We start from the raw sequence: 21,095 nt of genomic DNA, 5'->3' as shown, positions 1-21,095 counted from the left end.
ACATTGGCACTGTACAAATACATGTGCATTAACACGCGTTTTGGCAACACATGGCAATGCATCTGCTCCATTTGTGGTTTGCTGTGGTGCCATTCATTGCAATGTGTGCTACATTCCAGAAGCGAGGAGGGGGTGGGGGGATGGGGGTTTGAGACACTTGCAACAGGAGTTAGCTATGCAGGTTGTCATGTTTGAGTCAGCAGGTCATTCATCAAGACTGACGAGAGATCTACATTGCTGGACAAGATTGACGTTGGATTTATATACTTTGTGTTTATGTACTTTGTCAAACTTTTTGTGAATGAACAACACGGGGTGTTTTTTCCCCCGTATTCATTTCACAAGGGGGTTCCGAAAAAGGCTTCCAAATTCGGATAGGTCCCCCCTGCAGAATCCCATGTCAATTTCTAAACAGGGATATTTTTTGGCAATATTATCTTTATTTTCTGTTTCCTATGCATACTAAAAGACAAAAACAAAGAACAAACCACCTCCCCAGTGTACATTTCTGGAACAAAGCCTAGTTAGGTTGTTAGATAAAATATAGGCTTTTTTTCCCATTCTGTGTAATTTTTGTGAAGCTATTAAACAAACAAACAAACACTTAACAAAAGCTATGAAGTACATTCAAGGAACCTGGATAAAATATTTTTTAGATTGGGGTTCATGACTGGTTAATTATCACAGAGATAAATAATATGCTAATATGTTTATAAAGGTTATCTCCTTGGTCGAAAAACTTGTAAGGGTGTAACATAATTATGGGTTAAATAGAAATTACGGCTCTGGGTCAATAGTAATCCTTATCTCCATAGGTTTTAAATTTTTAAACCTATGGTTGAAGTGTGTAGAAAATGTGTGTAAATATACAGTATACACACACACACACACACGTATATATAACATGTACATAACATTATGATAACCACCAGCCTAATATTGAGTAGGTCCCCCTTTGGCTGCCACAACAGCCCTGACCCGTCGAGCCATGGACTCCACTAGATCTGGTGCCAGATACCACGGGCATGCTGCAGTGTCTGGCACCAAGCCATCAGTAGCAGATCCTTTAAGTTCTGTAAGTTGCGAGGTGAGGCCTCTATAGCTCAGACTTGTTTTTCCAGCACATCCCACAGATGCTCAATTGGACTGAGAGCTAGAGAATTCGGAGGCCAAGTCAACACCTCAAGCTCATTGTTGTGTTCCTAAAACCATTCTTAAACCATTTTTGCAGTGTAGCAGGGCACATTATCCTGCAAAAAGCTGATACTGCCATCAGGGAATATTGTTTCCATGAAGGGGTGCACTTGATCAGGAACAATGTTTAGGTAGGTGGTATGTCAAAGTAATATCCACATGAATGGCAGGACCCAAGGTTTCCCTGCAGAACATTGCCCACACTGCCTCTACCGACTCACCTTCTTCCCATAGTGCATCCTGCTGCCATCTCTTCCCCAGGTAAATCAACACACACGCACCGAGCCATTCACATGATGTAAAAGAAAACCTGATTTATCAGACCAGGCCACCTTCTTCCATCGCTCTGTGGTCTAGTTCTAATGCCCTCATGCCCCTTGTGGGCACTTTTGGCGGTGGACACAGGGTCAGAATAGGCACCCTGACTGATGTACGGCCACTATATATCCTGTTCAAGCTGAGGCAGAAGTTAGTTTTCATGGGTTTGACATGCCTGATTTTAAGTCCAAGGACGGGCCACAAAGGCAGTCTCCCCTTCATCCGCAGGCCGCACTTTGATGGATATTTCTTTTGGTCCAGCTACTGCATATTATACAGTGAATTTTATCAGATACTACTCAGAAAAAGTACTGCAGCTCCCATTTATACTGGAACACTCTTCCTTTAATCTTTTTTTTTTATCACTGTCTCAGATCGTAAACTCTGAGACATGCAATCTAATCATAATTTAATCATTTTCCAGTTATTCTGTTTGGCATTTAAGATAAGTCTAATAATTTACAAAGTAGTGGGTTTTCTTTTTTTTTATTGAATAACTGTCATGGCAAATGTCCTGTATATAGTTCCCATTTCGTCAAAGAATGGTGGCATAAACAGACCCAAGAGTTTCCAGCCGATATCGAAACATCACCATCTCCAGCACGGTAGGGAATAAGATGGGAATACTTTACTGACAATATATGTGACCCTTGTGCATGCACAGTCTCTGGATTTAGAAAAGAGGTAGGGCTTGCAGGGGATGACTATTGTCTTTGTGATGATGTGGTCATTGTTGAGACTGACAGGTAGTGTGGGGGTGGCCAAGAAGTTGAATGACATGTTCACTTAAATAGGTTAACATTATTATTAGTGGCAGCAGCTGACGCAACCACCAACAGGGTATTAACAACCTAGCATAGATATTTCAACAGGTAAAAGCTCCAAACAAAGCAAGGGCCAAACACAGATTTGAGTTCTTTCTCCACGATCTTGGTTAACAGGTTTGGCTGAGGGAGTGGCACATAGATCCTCATCCTACAAGCAAAACAACCATGACAGTGTAATAACAAGAAACTGTTGATTCAGCTCCAGCTGTCAGAGGATTTGCAGCACACAAAAGGAGATTGTTGTTTGTTGTTTTTTTTTCAGTTCTGCTCAATCAGTTAATTTCAGCTTTTTTGGAAAATCTTCCAGACAGAGCAAATGATTTAGGGCGCATGATCAGAGCAGACAGGACAAGCATGGCCTAAAAACACACACAGCACAGAAGGTACACACAGGGCGCACACACAATCTAAGGACACACACAGTCAGAGCATACCATTTACAAGACAACTAATAAATGTCATAGTTAAGGTGCCCGTACACCTTAAGATTTTCGGACGATTTTCGTATGCAATCGCGTTATTGTCCGATATTCGTAATTTTGATGGGCAGTGTACAACCGCAAATACTGTACAATTGATCGACTTTTGACCATCCAGCCGGTTAGAAAACTTCGGTTGACTGCATGATTTTCGCAAGGTTGGTGGTGTTTCCGTACGTAAAAATTCGTAGGATTAACACTGCCCATGCGCAAACGAAAATATGTGCGGCCGATTACTGCAATTCATACAGATGGTTTTTTTTTATCACTACAGGCGGATTGAACCTTGCGATAATCGGGGCAGGATGGGGCCACCAAACGAAAATCATACGAGGGTTCGATCATCGGACGAAAAGTTTTGTCCGATGATCACAAGGTGTATGGGCAGCTTAAGTATTATTAAAACAACAAGAGGCAACATTACCATTTTTGCCCTTTGTGTAGCACTGATGTTCTTCATGCTTGTAACGCATTGATGAATGCATGTAGTAGATTTCCTCGTTTTAGGTCTGCAAGGTGGCAACTGGGGTTTAGCAAAATATGGGGCCTTAGATGGCACACAAGCACAATGGGGGGAATTTATTAAAGCACTTGCGCCAGTTTTAGCCTCTTAGATCATTTTTTTTTAATTTGCATATCTGTCTTTCAACATGTGCCCCTGTTTTTACCTGAGCTTGCACTACTTTTCCAACTGCACACGTTTTGGACCCGTTTTCTTCAGAGCTTGCACTACTTTTTCAACTGCTTTTTTTTTGCACGTGTTTTCATCTGCACTTGTTCTGGGCTGTCTGAAACTGGAGCATCACCTAATAAAACAATCACAACTTAAGAAGTCCCCATGACCACTTCTTCAAGATGCGACAGTTAAGCTTTCTGCCTGAAGTTAGAAGTCTTCTTTCCTGGAGTCGATTAAACCTAATTTATCAACATTACACTAGCTTGATAAATCTGGTGCAAATATATCCTGTGAAAGTTCAAACGGTTGCAATTGCTATGATAAATTCCCCCCAATGTATTTAGCATGATCATAAAAGACAAGTGCAAGTTGGATTCACAAGGATGGCAAATGTCTGTGCAATCACAAAATTAGAAGTGTTCTGAACATCACTTCTGGTTCGGCAGGTAAACAATTTGAACAGGTTTTAGTGGTACATAATTGCAGTAATATGCATGAAAGGAAAAGTGCTATTGATGTTTGCTAACTTGCTACCTTGCCAAAATATCTTGCACAGAGTAACTATTAATATAACGTGTAACAACACTTTTGCATTAAACCCTTGCTTATATGTGCCCTTTGACAGTTCATTTTGGGTGTGTGCTCTGGGCTTATAATCACTCAAAAGTATGCATGACAATGAAGAGGGAGATAAAAAGATATACAAGTGGAGAATGTAGCATTACAAAGGAAAAAGGAAGCGGGTTAGTGTTACACTGAGTGGGAGGTCAAGGATGAGCTATTAAAGTATAAAGGATGTGAACGTAAAAAGCCTCCAACACTGCAAAAAAAAAAAGAAGATGAATGAGTTCTTCTGCAAAAAAGAGAAGAGAGTGCAACACTGAGATGGAGAGCAGAGAGGGAGATGGAGTATGTTCGGTGAGGGCATTAAGATGAAAGGGTACTGCTGGCAGGAAACTATTCTTCCAGCAGGCAAAAGATAAAATCATATGTCAATCAATGTATCCGAGAAGCGATTCATCCCTCTGCCCTCCTTTTTTTAATTACCACTATTAAAAGCTAGTTAATTACACAGCTTAGCAGCACAAACTTGAAAATTAAGACATGAAAACTAATATATCCAAACAGGGTAGTTTTCTATTAGACCTCACGTTACTCACATTTTTGTTAGTATTAAGGTGGTCATACACTAGTAGATATGATCTTTCGCTCAACTTTCTATTAGTTTAAGGGAGCAAATTAAGCATTGATTTCGACCATAGTGACGAAAAAAGTCGAAGGAGCAGGATGGAAAATTCTTCTTGAATGAACAAAACTCTAACAGTGAATGTGGTTTTCGTTCGGGAAACTCCATTCATTCCAAAATTTTCTAATGTTAAAATAAAACAAAATTTCATTTGACATTCGTCAAGTCTCTGATGGCATTATCTGGTGGTAAAGAAAGTTCTTTCGCTCAGAAACCTACTAGTGAATGGCCAGTTTACTTACAGTGGCAGCCATCTGTGGGTCAGCTCCCGATTTGGTTTCTGTTTGACTGCAGTGTTATTAGTAGCTTGATTAGCATTTCTTTTATTGAAATGATCACCATTAGCATTGAAATGAATACTTATACTTTTGCTTCCATTGGAAAATGTGGCGATTTATATATTATTTTATGTTGCTTTGGAACTTTTTCCTAGCAATTATGCTTCATGGTGAATCTAGTGCAATTAGAAATAAACTGGGACTGTAATTGATTAGCATCTTCATAAGTCTAGCGTTGAGCATTATTGAAGCGTATTACCCATTTTAGAAAAAAGCTGACAACTTCTATTTTCAAAAAACTGTTATCACCACCCCCGCTGAAAAATAAATCTTCCATATAGCCAATATTGAAAACATAATTGAAACTGTACTAGGGATGTCCTGACACCACTTTTTCAAGACCAAGTACTTTCCCTCATGTACTTGCCGATACCAATTAGCAATACGTTTTCTTAAAGGGACATGACATTTTTTTCTAAAACTATACAGACTAATGACTTTAGGGCAGTTTCTCACCAGGCTGCGTGTGCAGATCTCACCAGGCTGCGTGTGCAGAACTCACCAGGCTGCGTGTGCAGAACTCACCAGGCTGCGTGTGCAGAACTCACCAGGCTGCGTGTGCAGAACTCACCAGGCTGCGTGCAGAATCTGGACGCAGCCTAGTGAAGAATCTGGACGCAGCCTAGTGAGATCTTTACACAGCCTGGTGCCATCTGGACTCCAGATGTCACCCCGCTGCTTCCAAATCCCATTGCTTTGGAACTTTTTCCTAGCAATTATGCTTCATGGTGAATCTAGTGCAATTAGAAATAAACTGGGACTGTAATTGATTAGCATCTTCATAAGTCTAGCGTTGAGCATTATTGAAGCGTATTACCCATTTTAGAAAAAAGCTGACAACTTCTATTTTCAAAAAACTGTTATCACCACCCCCGCTGAAAAATAAATCTTCCATATAGCCAATATTGAAAACATAATTGAAACTGTACTAGGGATGTCCTGACACCACTTTTTCAAGACCAAGTACTTTCCCTCATGTACTTGCCGATACCAATTAGCAATACGTTTTCTTAAAGGGACATGACATTTTTTTCTAAAACTATACAGACTAATGACTTTAGGGCAGTTTCTCACCAGGCTGCGTGTGCAGATCTCACCAGGCTGCGTGTGCAGAACTCACCAGGCTGCGTGTGCAGAACTCACCAGGCTGCGTGTGCAGAACTCACCAGGCTGCGTGTGCAGAACTCACCAGGCTGCGTCCAGAATCTGGACGCAGCCTAGTGAGATCTTTACACAGCCTGGTGCCATCTGGACTCCAGATGTCACCCCGCTGCTTCCAAATCCCACCAAGGCTGCCAATGGAGTCTCTCCAGGGCTGCGTATAGATGTCACCAGGGCTGCCTATTTGGTCTCTCCAGCGCAGCCTATTGCGTCTCTCCTGCACCGACAGGTGCTGTGCTGAGCCCGCTCTATGGGCACGTAGAGAGCCGAACAGAGCTGGGTGCCGGTCCGTGCCCGCTCCGAGACTGTGTTGAGGCAGGGTGGGGCTGCCTCGAGCAGTGCCTGCACCAGGAATCAGGAGGAGGAGACGTGGGACCTGGCAGGCAGCGTCAAAAGACAGCTACTGCCAGGTCCCCGGAAGGCTGCCTCAGGTCCCCACAAGCGTGGGACCTGAGGCAGCCGATCCGATTTAAAAATGTATAGGGCCAATATCGGGTCATTTTCACGAGTACAAGAACTCGTGAAAATGCCCTGTGTCGGCCCTGATACCAATACTAGTATCGGTATCGGGACATCCCTAAACTATACCATTATCCATGATTATGTGATCCAGAGTAGAATCATGAAAACAAAATGTCTTTAATAAAAAAAGACATAACATATTAATGAGGCATAAAAAATATCTTATCAAGTCTAGGGAAATTCTCAACAGAAATAAAGTATTTAAAAATGACAATAGTAATACAAAAATCACTGCGCTAGGAGTGAGTATCTAAATAGCTAATTAGACCAGCCGCAACAATGTGTAAAAGTGAATATAATTGTGTAGCAAATAAGTTGCGCTCGGTCTGAGTAGATGTTAATTCAATATTTGTGATGAACAATCTTAGTTTAAAGAGGAAAAAATACAGTGTACAATTGCCTGGGTGGGTAATCCATTCACTCCCTAGACAAGTGTCCAAGAAAAACGTATCCAACCAATCGATGGCCCAGAGAGTCTGGGGAGTCCTAAGGATTCAGTGGTCCGTCGCACTCTTAACTCTCCAAATCCAACGATCCGACGTAATTTTCTCCTCTCATACCGATTTTTCTGGGGACTCACCACCCGACTGGCGGCATAAACCTGTTGATATCTCCCAGGAAAAAAAATGGAGAAAGGAGGCGGGACCCTCTAAGTGCAGTAATCCCAGGAAAAAAATGGAGAAAGGAGGCGGGACCCTCTAAGTGCAGTAACTCAAAATGTTTAATTGTTAAAAATACACAAATGCACTTACAAAATTCACAAACTGTTAGAGCTTTAAAAGCGTTAACAGAATCTCAGCTGTGAGCGGCGAGGACAGATCTTCCTTTGACTAGTTTTGTTCATTAACTTTTTCAAAAAGGAGTCATGTCATCACCTCTCACTGACCTTTATTTAAACTAATCTAATTAGTTTAATTAATATCACATGTTGCCAGCTTAAACAATAGATTCACATCTCTATGAGAATCATTGCTTCATAGGATATACTACATAAATGGATCGATCATAGTATCAGCATTTTAGGATTTGGTTGTCATATCCAACGATGCCATGAATTAACTAAAATGTGATGCACCATGTGATACTAATTAAACTAATTAGATTAGTTTAAATAAAAGGTCAGTGAGAGGTGATCGTCGGATCGTTGGATTTGGAGAGTTAAGAGTGCGACGGACCACTGAATTCTCAGGACTCCCCAGACTCTCTGGGCCATCGATTGGTTGGATACGTTTTTCTTGGACACTTGTCTAGGGAGTGAATGGATTACCCACCCAGGCAGCATTGAAAAAAGGAAAGTAACCGCTTTAACCTCATCTCATGCATACTACCTAATCTTTGAAAGGACTGCTTGCTATACTGTTACTATCATTCTGGATATTTAACCCTCTATATTCAGAAAAGAATCAGAGCGCACTGAGTTGCACGGTATATTTATTATAGGTGTAATATGACACTATATAGGTGTGTGTATAATATTTAGATTTTCACCACGTTTTCTTTTATTTTGGTGTGATTAGGATACTTCAACTGTTTTCTGCTCACCGTATTGATGTCACTTATGGCGATTTTATTATATTGGTCACCCATACACGTATTACAAAAAAGTTTCCAGATTTATGGTTATAACACTAGAGTGCTCGTTTGGCTACTGTGGGTGCGTTTAACATAAATGAACGCTCAATGACACACTGGGCTGTGATTGATACTTTCACCATTTATTTTCGTTACATTTCACTGTCACATGCAGAGATATTGATTTCCGGTAATTGTACAAATGTATTTTTTTCCTCTTTAAACTTAAAAATGACAATGTCTGGGCCATTTTTTCAACTAGATAAACAATACTAACCAATATTAACTCCAAGCCATACATAGGATCATAAACAAACTTTGGCCATAATATTGCAGGACTCCAAACTTAAAAATGTCCTTCCTAGGAAGACTCAACAGTTTTTAATAGAGCTAAAAACATCAAAATGTTATCTTAACTGCATGAAACGCATCAAAACGCAGTGCAAACGCAACAAAACAAAATAAAACAAAACAGAATTGATTGTCGCATCATCCAGGGGAAAAAAATGCATCACAAACGCGTCAAGACTTCCGGTTCCGGTGCCAGATGGTGTAGTGGTGTGTGAACCTGCTCTTTAACGAACATATCGGAACACTGAACAAAGCTGCTCTTCCCCGTAGCAATTCGGCCACGTCGTTCACCGGACGTCTGGACCGGGTGATGGATAAGTTCCTCACCCGCAATACAACTACTAGACGCGCGTTGCTGACCGACTCGGGGCAGCCGCATGATCCATCCAAGATGGCGGATCGGGAAGAGCTCTCACATCTTCCATCAGCAGAGCCTATGGGTGAGTCACCTACACTTATTCCGGACACTAATCTGAACTATCAGCACTTAGCTGCAGCAGTAGCCGCACATTTAAAACCGGATTTAGCAGCTACTATTGCTGATGCAACATCATATGAGCCACCTGACCCTAGCCATAGAGACTCAGGAACACTGCATTACAGCGGCTGAATCCAGAATAAGCGCTATAGAAGACCGCATGCACGTTCATGATGAATCTGACAAACAAATTCACTACTTGCTTGACAAAGTGGATGACCTAGAAAATCGTATTTGCAGAAATAATCTGCGCATTATAGCCCTACCTGAGTCTGTTCCGCCAGCTGATCTCCTGCACTTCTGCTCCCAGGTCATCCCGAAAGCGCTAGGCCTCCAGTCACCATGCAGGGTGGAAGGGGCGCATAGGATCGGACCGCCAAAATCAAATCAGCAGGCTAGGCCGGTGATAGTGAGATATTTAGACTTTGCTGACAGAAATGAGATCCTACGGCAATACAGAACTCAGCGGATACAGAACTAAGCTACTCGTATTCACAGATTATTCGGCCCAGGTATCCAAACAGAGAAAGGCCTTTGTGGATACGTGCCACATTCTGGTGGACAGGCGTCTTAAATTCTCCCTGGCAAACCCAGCCATTCTGCGCATCGTGACCCCTCATGGCGAGTCTCGCTCTTTCACATCCGCAGAGGAAGCCATGCAGTATGCTAAATCACTGAATGACCCTGCTGCACGCCCGGACTCATCACCCACCAAAAGCCTGCCACGCAAGAAAAAAGGCCTGACTGTCCAGCGCCAGGATGGTATACACTGATACGTTGCGCCTTTTAACCGGCTTTCCACTTCTTTACTCGCCACCACTCGCTCTGCTGGGTGATCTAGCTTAGCTAGACTATGAGTCGTTCAGTGTTCCTCAACTATGACTTTATAATTTGATCTACTGACGGAGCAATTTCCATCACAACTGTGTGGAGAATGCATCCCAGCCACGCTGACAGGATGAAACAGCGTTTCTTGGGATGCTTCCTATGCTTGTTCGCTACACCCACCTCAGGGAAAAAAGGGAGTCACACTCTCAAGACAAAAATTTGTTCTATTTGTTCTCATGTTCATTTTTTTCTTTTTTTGTTTCTTTTCTTTTTCGTGGTTGCCTCATTTTTTTTATTGACCTGTGTCTTACTTGATGTGACCGTACTACTAGGGGAATGTTCACGGGGTTCCCCTACAAAACTGGGCCGGAACGGATACTCTCTGTTTCACCATTCACCACTCCTGGAAAGGTGCCGTAGCTCTGGGACAGCGGCAAGCAGCATCTCCTCCTTGAAAGATATGACTTCACTGTCAACTATTCCAATTCACAATTCCATATGGGACCCCCCTTGAAGCTGGTGTCCTGGAATGTCAAGGGGCTTAAATCTAACAAGCGCAACAGAGTGCTAAGACATCTTAAAAAACTCAAAACGGACGTAGCGCTCCTTCAAGAGACGCACGTTTCATCAAGTGACTTCTTTCGCATGCGAAGGTACTGGGTCGGGACAGTCCTGGGAGCCCCAGCAGCCGGCCGCTCTGCTGGCACCTTGTTATTGATTAATAGATCTCTCCCCTGCACCATCCTACAACATAAAGCGGATCCAAAAGGAAGGTCGTTGGTCCTGCACCACACTTCAAAATCGGTACCACCATAGTGGAATATATATGGGCCTAATACAGACAATCACAGATTTCTGCTCTCTCTACATACTTGACTGCAGCAACCCTCCACCGCCAATTATACAGTGATGGGGGGTGATTTTAATGCAGTCCCCTCAACCTTTGATGATAGAACTGCTGTGCCACGTGCTGCACGCTCAACACCCTATCCTAGAGATGTACACCTAGCCGAATTTATCCACAATTGTAGTCTAGAGGATGCTTGGCGCCATCTACACCCGTTAGACCGTGACTTTACTCACTTCTCGCATGCCCACAATGTTTTCTCCTGCATATACCTTTTCCTCCCTCCCACCAAAACTACTCACGAGACTCTCATCCATAATAATCGAGGACATGGTCATCTCTGACCACTCCCCTGTTTCGATGACCCTCACCAATCTGCACATCCCGACCACGCCTTCGACTTGGCGGTTCCCCTCATACTTGCTCCATGACGACACCTTCCAGGACAACCTCAGACTCTGGTGGATGGAGTATGCCTCCTGTAACTACGACCATAGAGATAATCCAGTCTTGTACTGGGAGGCGGCTAAAGCTGTTTTGCACGGTAGAATACTGGCGTACTCCTCTTCCCGCAAAAAGTTAACCTTGCAACAATACAAATCCAACTGTCAATTGGCTCGGAGGGCATATTCTGCCTTTTAAATTAGACCCATCTCCTGATAACCTGGCTAAACAAAACTGCGACCACTGGATCCAACAGTATGAATCACTTATTAGATCTAGTAAGGAAGTGGAGTTGTTTAAATTCGGTAATAAACCTGGTAAGCTCATGGCCAACCTTGCTCGGGGCCCGAACACCTCCTCCCGTATCACTAAACTGGCTGACAGCGAGAGTAACATCCACACTAACCCCCACTCTATCTCAGAGGTATTCTCCTCTTATTACCAGACCCTGTATAGGCCCCAGACGGATAATACGGAGGGTGGCACGTTGTACCTTCAATCTGTGGATCTACCCTCGCTGGCAGAAGAGGACCTTCTTCCCTTAAATGCGGAGGTGACCCTTCCAGAACTTCAGCAGGTCATTCGGTCCTCCGCCCGAGCGAAGGCGCCAGGACCGGATGGGCTTTCGTCCGAATTTTATACATTACTTACTGAGGATGTCTCACCTGCTCTCATTGATCTTTATAATCATATCTTGCATAATCACCAATACCCCCTACGTTTGACAATGCATATATCAGGTTACTACCGAAAGCCAACAAAGACCCCCTTATGCCAGGATCCTACCGCCCCTAAATATCTCTCTCGAACCAAGATGTGAAATTTCTATCGAAAATTATGGCCAACAGACTAGCGACCGTCTTGCCAAAAATTATATCACCTGCACAATCGGGATTTGTTTCTGGTAGATCTGCTGTTGTTAATATTCATAAGACTATAGCTGCCATGGAACATGCTCGGCTATCCGGCTCTTCTCAGCGTTCACTAGCCATTTTGGCATTGGACGCTGAGAAGGCCTTCGATAGTGTGAACTGGTCATGGCTCAGAAAGGTTATGCAACATATGGGATTTTCCGGAATGTTCTTTCATTTTGTCTCCACTTTTTACACCTCCCGAACGCGCAAATATTCACTTCCACCTTTCTATCTGCACCCTTCAAACTCTACAGAGGCACACGCCAGGGATGTCCCCTATCCCCTCTTCTTTTCAACTTGGCCATAGAACCCTTAGCACGAAAACTTGTCATGTTCAGATTTATTCACAGGCATAAAAATAGGACCACACCATATCCAATCGATGCTATTTGCTGACAACATACTTCTCTTCCTTTCTGATCCCGACACACAAATTTCACGTATCCTCGACCATATAAATAATTTTGGCACCTTAGCATCAACATTGATAAAAGTGAATTGTTATACCTTTCCCCCACCCGGCCCACAGGTGACCCTCCATGGTTGTCTAGCTACCCTATTCGTATACAATCTAAATCCATTCGTTATCTAGGAATCCATATACCCAAAACAGCAACGGAAATGTATAACTTGAACTACTCCCCCATTATAAAACATATTATACAAGAACTTAACACCTGGCAACATCTCCCTCTTACAGCACTAGGAAGGTGCCACCTGATCAAAATGATCAGCTTTGCACGCCTCCGTTACCCCCTTCAAACTATCCCCTTTCTCCTTAGACACAAAGACGTACAATTCCTCAATCAAGCCTTCACCAAATTTATTTGGAGGGGAAAAAGACCTTGCATAGCATTGGCTAAACTTCAACTGCCGAGATCCCATCTGGGGGTCCATTTGCCAAATATACGCCTCTATAATCTGGAATTCATTTTGCGACATGACTGGCTTAATGACTCCGGTCACTATACAACTACTCCTATTTAACAGCATCTGGTACACCCATGGACGCTCTCGGGAGTTGTCCACACCCCCCTGCAGGCTCTACCAGGCCACATTAAACAAAACCTTCTACTACGGGACAGTATTGTCAGTTGGAGGGAGGTGAGGAAAATCTATGGTCTACAAGGCACGGTCTCACAAAGAGTGCTACTACTCTATGGATAAACTCACGTTTGAGGTGTCACTTTGTCTCAGGAAGAGGTCCTCTGTAATCCCTGTATAAAATGTAAATTAGCCAGGGTACTGGGTGGGGTGAAAGAGGGGCGGATGGGTGCGTGCCTAGATGGACTTCAGCTGGCAAGAATGGTAAAATGCTGGGGCTGTGAGGTGTATGCTGAATGGATGTCAGCGGATCGGGCTGCACGGGAGACCGCAAATAGGTACAAAAGGTACCGCGGTGTAGTGGAGTCAGCTGAATGCTCAGAGCCGTCTGTGAAGATGGTGCTCAGTGTGTTCAGATAGCGCTATGCGTTTCGAGGCCCCTGCCTCTATGTCAAGCTGGAATCCTCACCACATATTCCAGCTTCTCCTGCCTTCATCCTTTTGTGAATAACCCTGATAACGACAGCTCATATGCATGTCATTACATATGACATATACATATGACAGGTCATAGATTTAGGTTCTTTTTTTGGGGGGTGGGGGAATGGTCCATGTGTGCATATAATGCTTGTCATTATTGTGTCACTAGACTGCTGTAGTTCTACAAATTCTTAAAAATAAGATGTAGCTTTGTTTTGTAATATATTTTTTTGATAAAACAAAAGCCAATAAACATATAGTACATGAATAGTTCAGTTTTTCTCTTTTGTAGAACATCAAAGTTGGTATTAAACATATATAGTTTTGCAAGCAGAACTTACTTTTCCCATCATGGTGCTCTGGATGGAAGTAGCGTGACATGGCGAGAGCATAAAATGAACGAAGAGCTTCCCGCCGCTGTTCCAATATACATTTCATATCTAATAAGACAAAGAGACAACAAAAAGTGAGCCTGCATGGCCAAAATCTCTTTTTTTTTGTGATTACTAACTTCAGTTTTATTGAAGAAATGATCTTAATATACTGATTGATGTTCTTAAGAACTAAGAACCCAGAATTGACCTAAAATGTTTAGGTCAAAAAAAAAAGCCATAAAGAACAATAGTTTCTGCTCTGAAAGCATGTATAGAAATTAACGATTTATTGACGGCACACCAGAAAATATCTCACGGCACACTAGTGTGCCGCGGCACAGTGGTTGAAAAACGATGGTATAGATGATAGCCCACCACACCTTACCCTAACCTGTAAATAACTTAGTAATCCATTTTATGGCTATGGTATTTGCACAACTGAATTTCTCTATGGTAGTCCCAGACAATGGTGATTTTGTGCTCTTTCAAATTGTCCTTTGTTGTAGATGTGCCAGGTTACACATGCACAGTATCCTAATCCCGGGCCGTCTGTAACGTATGCATTGTTGTAAACGATTAAGTTTCTGCAGCAACTGTTGCTACCTTCATAGAAAAGGATATTTATAGCTGTTTTGATGGCCATCACATTGACAGATGTACTTCTACTAAACATATGAAAATTGTATAAATGGAAGAAAGGAGGCACGCAAAAGGAGGAAACTGCAAAGGAAAAAAATAGTTGGCAGTTCAGTGCCCAAAGTTGTGATTATTTGGGCTGATTTGAGGAAAGATCCAGTAATTGCTCCCACAAACTGTTTTATTGTAAAGAAGAAAGGGCATGTAATTTAAATATACAATATATGAATCACAATTGCTACAGGTGCGTATTATTAACTGATGGTATGCAACTGAAGTATTGTCAAAAACTGGAATAAAAAAATTAATCCCTCAACTAAGAAAATGTGTCAATTCAGTCTTTTTATTACAATAGAAAGGTTTATATTGTCTATCGAATTATTACTGCTTTCTGTAACCTTACTGGGAACCTCTCAATCGTTCATGTCACTGTAACACTTATGTCATTGCTGGGGTCTTATTTAAATAAAAAATTGCCCATAAAAAAAAAAAAAAAAAAAAAAAAAAAACATACCAAGGAGGTATACCTGGAAAAGACTAGAGGGGATATTTACTTTCCCATTGCCCAAACGCTGCCACTTTCAGTAACTTTGAGCTCCTGGGTCCACTGCAGCACTTAGTTCCTCCCTGTGACCTTCTTGTCACTACTGTGTCCTGTAGTAATGCAGAGGTCTACTAGGTGCAGCAGGTGACCAAGCAGATCAACACACCCAGAAATGATGGTCTCCCAGTGGACTGCAGCAGAGGATTATATCTTTTGAACGGAGCAGCATTCTGGCACCACAGTGGGAAAGCCCTGTTTGGGATTGTTTCAGTTTACTTAGGGTAAGTCATTTTAAGACAAGAGGACTGGACACTGGCGAACAAAAAAATGTAGCCTGGCCCTGGAAAAACCCCTCCTACTACCACCATGCTTCAGTTTGGTAGCAAAGCAGCGCTAGGAGCATGATCACAAAGACAGAGGGGGTAGGACCTATGTCCCTCAATGGACTCCAAGGAATATATATATTTTTATGGGGAGTACAAAAATCATTTTCTTTCACATCCATTGAGGGACACTGGAAGCCTTAAGCCTTCAGGACATCCAAAAGCAGTTCAACTGGCCAAACATGCACGTGGTAAAACCTGGAAAAAATGTAAACTGAAGACAAAGTGGCAGCCTTACAAACCTGGCAAACAGAGGCCTGATGCTAAAATACCCAAGCAGTGTTCACAGCCCTGGTGGAGTGAGTCTCGACTTGAAATGAAAGAACCTGATTCTTGAGACCATGAGCCTGAAGAATGGTTCTGTTTGAAACATCTAGAAATGGTGGAATGAGAAGCTGGGTTGCTCTTTCTGGGTCCATCCGGAATGACAAAAACATAATCTGTCTTGTGGTAGGAAGAAGTGGCAGCAGAAATACACTTGGAGTCCAGACCACATCTAGACAGTGGAGTGAATTATCCTGGAGCTTAACACAAAGAGAGAAGCACAATGCCATGGTTAAGATGAACTGCAGAGACCAACCTAGGAAGAAACTCTACCTTTCCTAATGGACCAAAATGGGTTTCTTTCAAAATAAAGCTGCAGAGTTCAGACACTCGAGCTGCTAGCAACAAGAAAGACCACCTTGTGGTCAGGTTTAAATAGGGGCTTCTAAAGCACTGAAAGGACCAGATTTAAATGCAGTAAAGGCAGAGGGGATTTGACCAGAGGAGCCACATGGGAGAAAACTCTAGATCAGAGAGCAGGACTACACCAATACCGAGTATTTGGGCGTGTACTCGTACTTGCTGAAATGCTTCGATACTTATCCCCGATACCGGCAGTGCCGCGAGGGAACATGGAGCTAACTTCCTGGCCAGTTCAGGAAGCCAGCTCTCTCTGGAAAAGAATGACAGGAACAGAGATCAGGTCCTTGATGGACCTAAGGGCCAACCATTGGTCCAGACCCAATTACAGGAAAGAAAGAATTTGTCCCATGGAGAAACTCGTGGGGTGAACGAACCAGGACTCACCCCAAGCAAATGGTAGACTTTCAAATAAACAATACACAGCGCTGAATATCACACTAGGTGAGGAAAGTATGAGTGAATCATAATAACATCAGAAATAACAAAATAACTATTATAGAGCTCTGTGTGTTATTTCTGATTTTATTATGATTCACTCATACTTTCCTCACTGAATGAGATATTCAGAGCTGTGCATTTTTTATTTGATTGTTTTTCTGTGTTCATGGCGGCTTTTTATCACAAGGATAATGTACTAAATCCTGAGCGCAGATTTTGTTTTATTATCTAAATGATAGACTTTGCAGGAAGTAGACTTCATAGCCATTAGCATTGAAGTGTTAACACTCTGAGATTCTCCTGTCCCTTAGAACCTGAGCTTTAACAGCCATGCCATTATAGCTAGCAACCGAAAAGTAAGGTGGTAAATCAGTCCTTGGGACAGCAGATGTTGAAAGTCTAGCAGAGCCCACAGTGTTAGAAGTCTTAACGACATACCATGCTCCTCTGGGCCAATCCAAGACTAAAAGAACCACCGGAATGCCCTACTTCTCGATCAGGTAAAGCAGTCAATGAAGACGCTTCAGAGGCGGACAGGCATAGATCATGAAGGATAGGTCTCGAGTACTCGTGGTACCTGCGAGCTGATAGATGGCTGACAACACTCAAGACCAGAGGGTCGAGGAGCTGGAGATAACCAAGCACCACTGTAGACGGGCAGTAGGAACACATCAAGGGTCAAACTTCGACATTGCTTTTGTTGCATAAGAGAAGATGCTTCCTGGACACTGTCTGGCAGGAAGAGGCCACAGATGACTTGTCACCCTGCCACTTCACCCAGCAAAATTATGTTGGCAGTAAGCCCCACAGTTTTAACCCCTTCTACACCAAGCAGAAAAGAAAAAAAATACAAACGAGGTACCCAATGGCCAATTCAATCAGGGCTCGCTTAGCAAATAAGGAAATTGCTTCTGGATCACGAAATGCCATTACCAAAATGGCCGCATGGACAAGGCAAAAGGGATTGTTCAGAGGACTGCAAGAAATTGTGAACTGCATTAAAGGGTTAGTATGCATTATGTAATTGTAATGTAATAGTTTTTTTCTTCAGTGCCCTTTTTAGATGAGTTCAAGATTTGGGTGAATTGCCTTGCTTTCATGTTAACAAAGCTATGTTTAAACAGTAGATGGAATATTCATTCGTCTTTCTGGTTTATTCTTTTGTTGTGTTACCGATTTTTTAAAATGCATATTATATTAATTCCAAGATAGTCTATTATGCTGTCATTCATGCAATGTTAAGCCCATAGTTACATTTAAGAGTTATTAAGGCTGTTTCTTTTTGGTTTTTTTTTTTTATACAACTGTTGCTATTTCATTCCAATCTGGATATTGTATGTACCAGTTGTAAATGGTAAAGGGCCATCTTGGAAGGAGCCATATTGTCAAAAAATGCATAGAACTTGCTACGTTGCTTAAATAAAATACCATTTTAATTGTATAACAGAGTGGCGATGCACCTTTTCATCAGCTGGTTTTGCAAACAAAGGACCACATTCCAAGCACCTGGCACCAAGCTTTAAGAGATGTGGTCAGAAAACAAATACCTGTGGCCAGCCCTTTTAATATTCAATATTCCCCGCTTAAGTAAGGCTAGGAACATAGCTTTATGTTAAACATTTGAGTACTGTCCACTTTAAAGTAGTATTAAAGGCTGGTTGTTTTTTACCTTGATGCATTCTCTGCATTAACATAAAAAATGACCAGTACCTTTTTTGTGTCTCCCCCCCACACTTACCTGTGTCACTTCTGTCACCGCCGCTGGTCCCGAAGCAATCTTTCATTCACCAAACTTCCTGGTTGCAGGGGGAGGATACTGAGGACAGAAGACACATAGGCTCCTTCTGCCGTCAATCACCCTTTAGGTAGAAGAGGAGGGGCGTGGACGTACACAGCTACTGCGGGCACGAGCATGCACGGGTGCCTCCACAGCAGCTGCTCAGCTGATGGGGGCACCTGTGCAGGGGGTGATGAGCACTGCAGGGACCCACTCGAAAACGAGGAACAGAAAATGTTTAACTTTGACTGAAGAGTTAAAAAAGGTGGGCCTACTTGATCTAAAAAAAAACCCAAAGCTTTAATATCACTTTAAGTTTTAATGTAGTTCAGATTGGTGTAGCCAGTAGGTCCCCAGCAACATGGTCCTGCAACTGCCAGAATACATTGCAAGCCAGGGCACAAGAATACTTGATGCTTCACATCAGTTACAGAAGCAAGTTGGCAGAAGCACAAGAACACTACTTAAAATGGATTAAAGTAGCTGGGCATGTTAAAGTTAAAAGGTAAGATAAGGAGTGGAAACAGCAAAATATTCTAAAAAGTACATTAAATTGAATACCTACAAACAGTTCAAAGCAATGCATCAGCAGGCTTTATTTACTTATGTAGGTTTGGCTTCCATCTTAGCAAAGCTGGTGTTTTTAATGAGGTTATTAAACAGGCACATCATCTTAAAAGAAAACTAATGTTTGTTCACCTGATCTTTGCATGTCTTCCATAGGATGAACTTGCACAGTATATAAGCTTTTATTGAGATCCCGATTGACCAGCAAGATGCTACAATAAAACAGAGACAGCTGTTAGACATTCATGGAAAAAAAGAACCACATTTGTAATCACACCTTCCAGGGGAACTCTACCAAGTACTGACATATTAGCTGGGACTGTATCAGTGGTTTAAATCACCCACCAGCTTACAGTACATCTCTAAGACTCCATTGGCAAGATTTCCCTAAATTAGTTTGCGTCTGCAGTTGGAAAAATACAGTACTATTGCTGGGATTTGTTGTATTCCTCTATAGCTGGCGGTATTCTGCATTGCGCTGTATAATGTGCTTTTGCTGGGTTTTGTAGTCCTCTATAGCCGGTGCCATTCTGCATTCATTGCTGTATAATTTTACACTTTCCGTTTCACTATATTGCACACCACACTATCTTTTTTTCTTTTTTACTTCCACCGCTCCAAGCTTGCTCCTGTGATGGACTACAACCTCAATACAAACTAGTAGTCCTATCACTGGAGCCATTTTTTAAAACTTTATTTTATTGTTTATCCGATTAACCGATTAATCGAACCTAATAATCGGCTAACTAATCGATTTTGAAAATAATCGTTAGCTGCAGCTCTAGTCCCTACCACAAAACACCATTTCCTACTGCCCATTGCATTTTCAAATACTTTTAGATTGAAATGGAAACAAACATAAAGAGCATAGAGACTGCAAAAAAATGTATTATATACGAGGGAGAATCAAAAATTTTAAGCAATTTATAAAATTAGGCGGGAACTGGAACAGAGAGAAGCTTGCGCAATGCAGCATATTTACATAGCCTGTTGGATAGCTTGACTATGTGCAATACATCGCCCAGACTTTAATCGAGTGGTAGTCATGTGGACAGAAACATGGATGCTCCATTGCACCATTGAAGAACAACGTGCCGTTGAATCGGGAGGTTTATGAAAAACAGCTTACTGGTCTGCACAAGCAACACCGTGGAGAGGTTGCGACCCAGTTCTTGAGACAGTGTGAAGATTGGATTATACTATAGGGAACGGTCATCAGCGACTAGACATGGTGCACCACTATGACCCGGAGAGCAAAAGGAAGGATGAGCGCCACGGTTCTCAGATGGTGCAGTAAAAGAAGCGGTGCATCATCTTGCATGGGTACTATGGAAAAGTACTCACAGTTACTTCTACCGTGTTTCCCTGAAAATAAGACACTGTCTTATATTTTTGGGGGCTCAAAAAAACACACTAGGTCTTATTTTTTTTTTTCAATGTACAACAATCCACACTTATTCATGTAGAAAAGTCTACATGTATTCATGTACAAAAATATGGTGATCAGGGCAGTCAGTACCTTTCCAAGTGCAATTTGCTAACCAATCGCTGGCCAGAATGAGTGAAGCGCACTTTCACTATCGATTCCTCACAGGCGGAGTGCATTTGATATCACTCCGCCTGTGACAGGAGCCAGCGCTATAGAGGAGGCATCGGCTTATGCGGCTCTGTTCCCCCTGGTGCCACCTCGCTTCCTCTAACCGCGGCTCTTCAAGTTCCCCCTTATGCCACCACTGGCCCTGGGAATGGTCCCAACTAGGTCTTATATTTTAGCAATTCCCAAAATTAGTACTAGGTCTTATTTTCGGGGAAACAGGGTATTAACCCTTTCACTGCCAAGGACGTACGGCATACGGAGCTACAAAAGTGCTTCCAGCTGGCCAGCTCAGTATGCCGTACGGACCTGGCATTTACAGTTCTACTATAAGCTGATGGTCGCTTTAGCGACCATCAGCTTATAGTAGAACTGT

The 21,095-nt window shown here is 42.4% G+C and overlaps 1 protein-coding gene across 1 annotated transcript in view; it reads right to left on the bottom strand.

Moving 5' to 3' along the window:
* Window positions 1-21,095, bottom strand: part of FUZ (fuzzy planar cell polarity protein) — a 66,868-nt gene that overhangs the window by 9,683 nt on the left and 36,090 nt on the right. Inside the window, exons 9-11 of the mRNA XM_018563445.1 lie at window positions 19,258-19,337; window positions 14,061-14,159; window positions 10,291-10,296 (exon numbers count right to left, since the gene is read on the bottom strand). Of these exons, the coding sequence (XP_018418947.1) occupies window positions 10,291-10,296; window positions 14,061-14,159; window positions 19,258-19,337 (185 nt within the window). The remainder of the gene's footprint in view (window positions 1-10,290; window positions 10,297-14,060; window positions 14,160-19,257; window positions 19,338-21,095) is intronic.

The sequence above is a fragment of the Nanorana parkeri genome, unplaced genomic scaffold, assembly GCF_000935625.1.
Source record: "Nanorana parkeri isolate BGI_ZX_2015 unplaced genomic scaffold, ASM93562v1 scaffold665, whole genome shotgun sequence".
Lineage (NCBI taxonomy): Eukaryota > Metazoa > Chordata > Amphibia > Anura > Dicroglossidae > Nanorana > Nanorana parkeri.
This window is presented reverse-complemented; position numbering and strand designations above follow the sequence as displayed.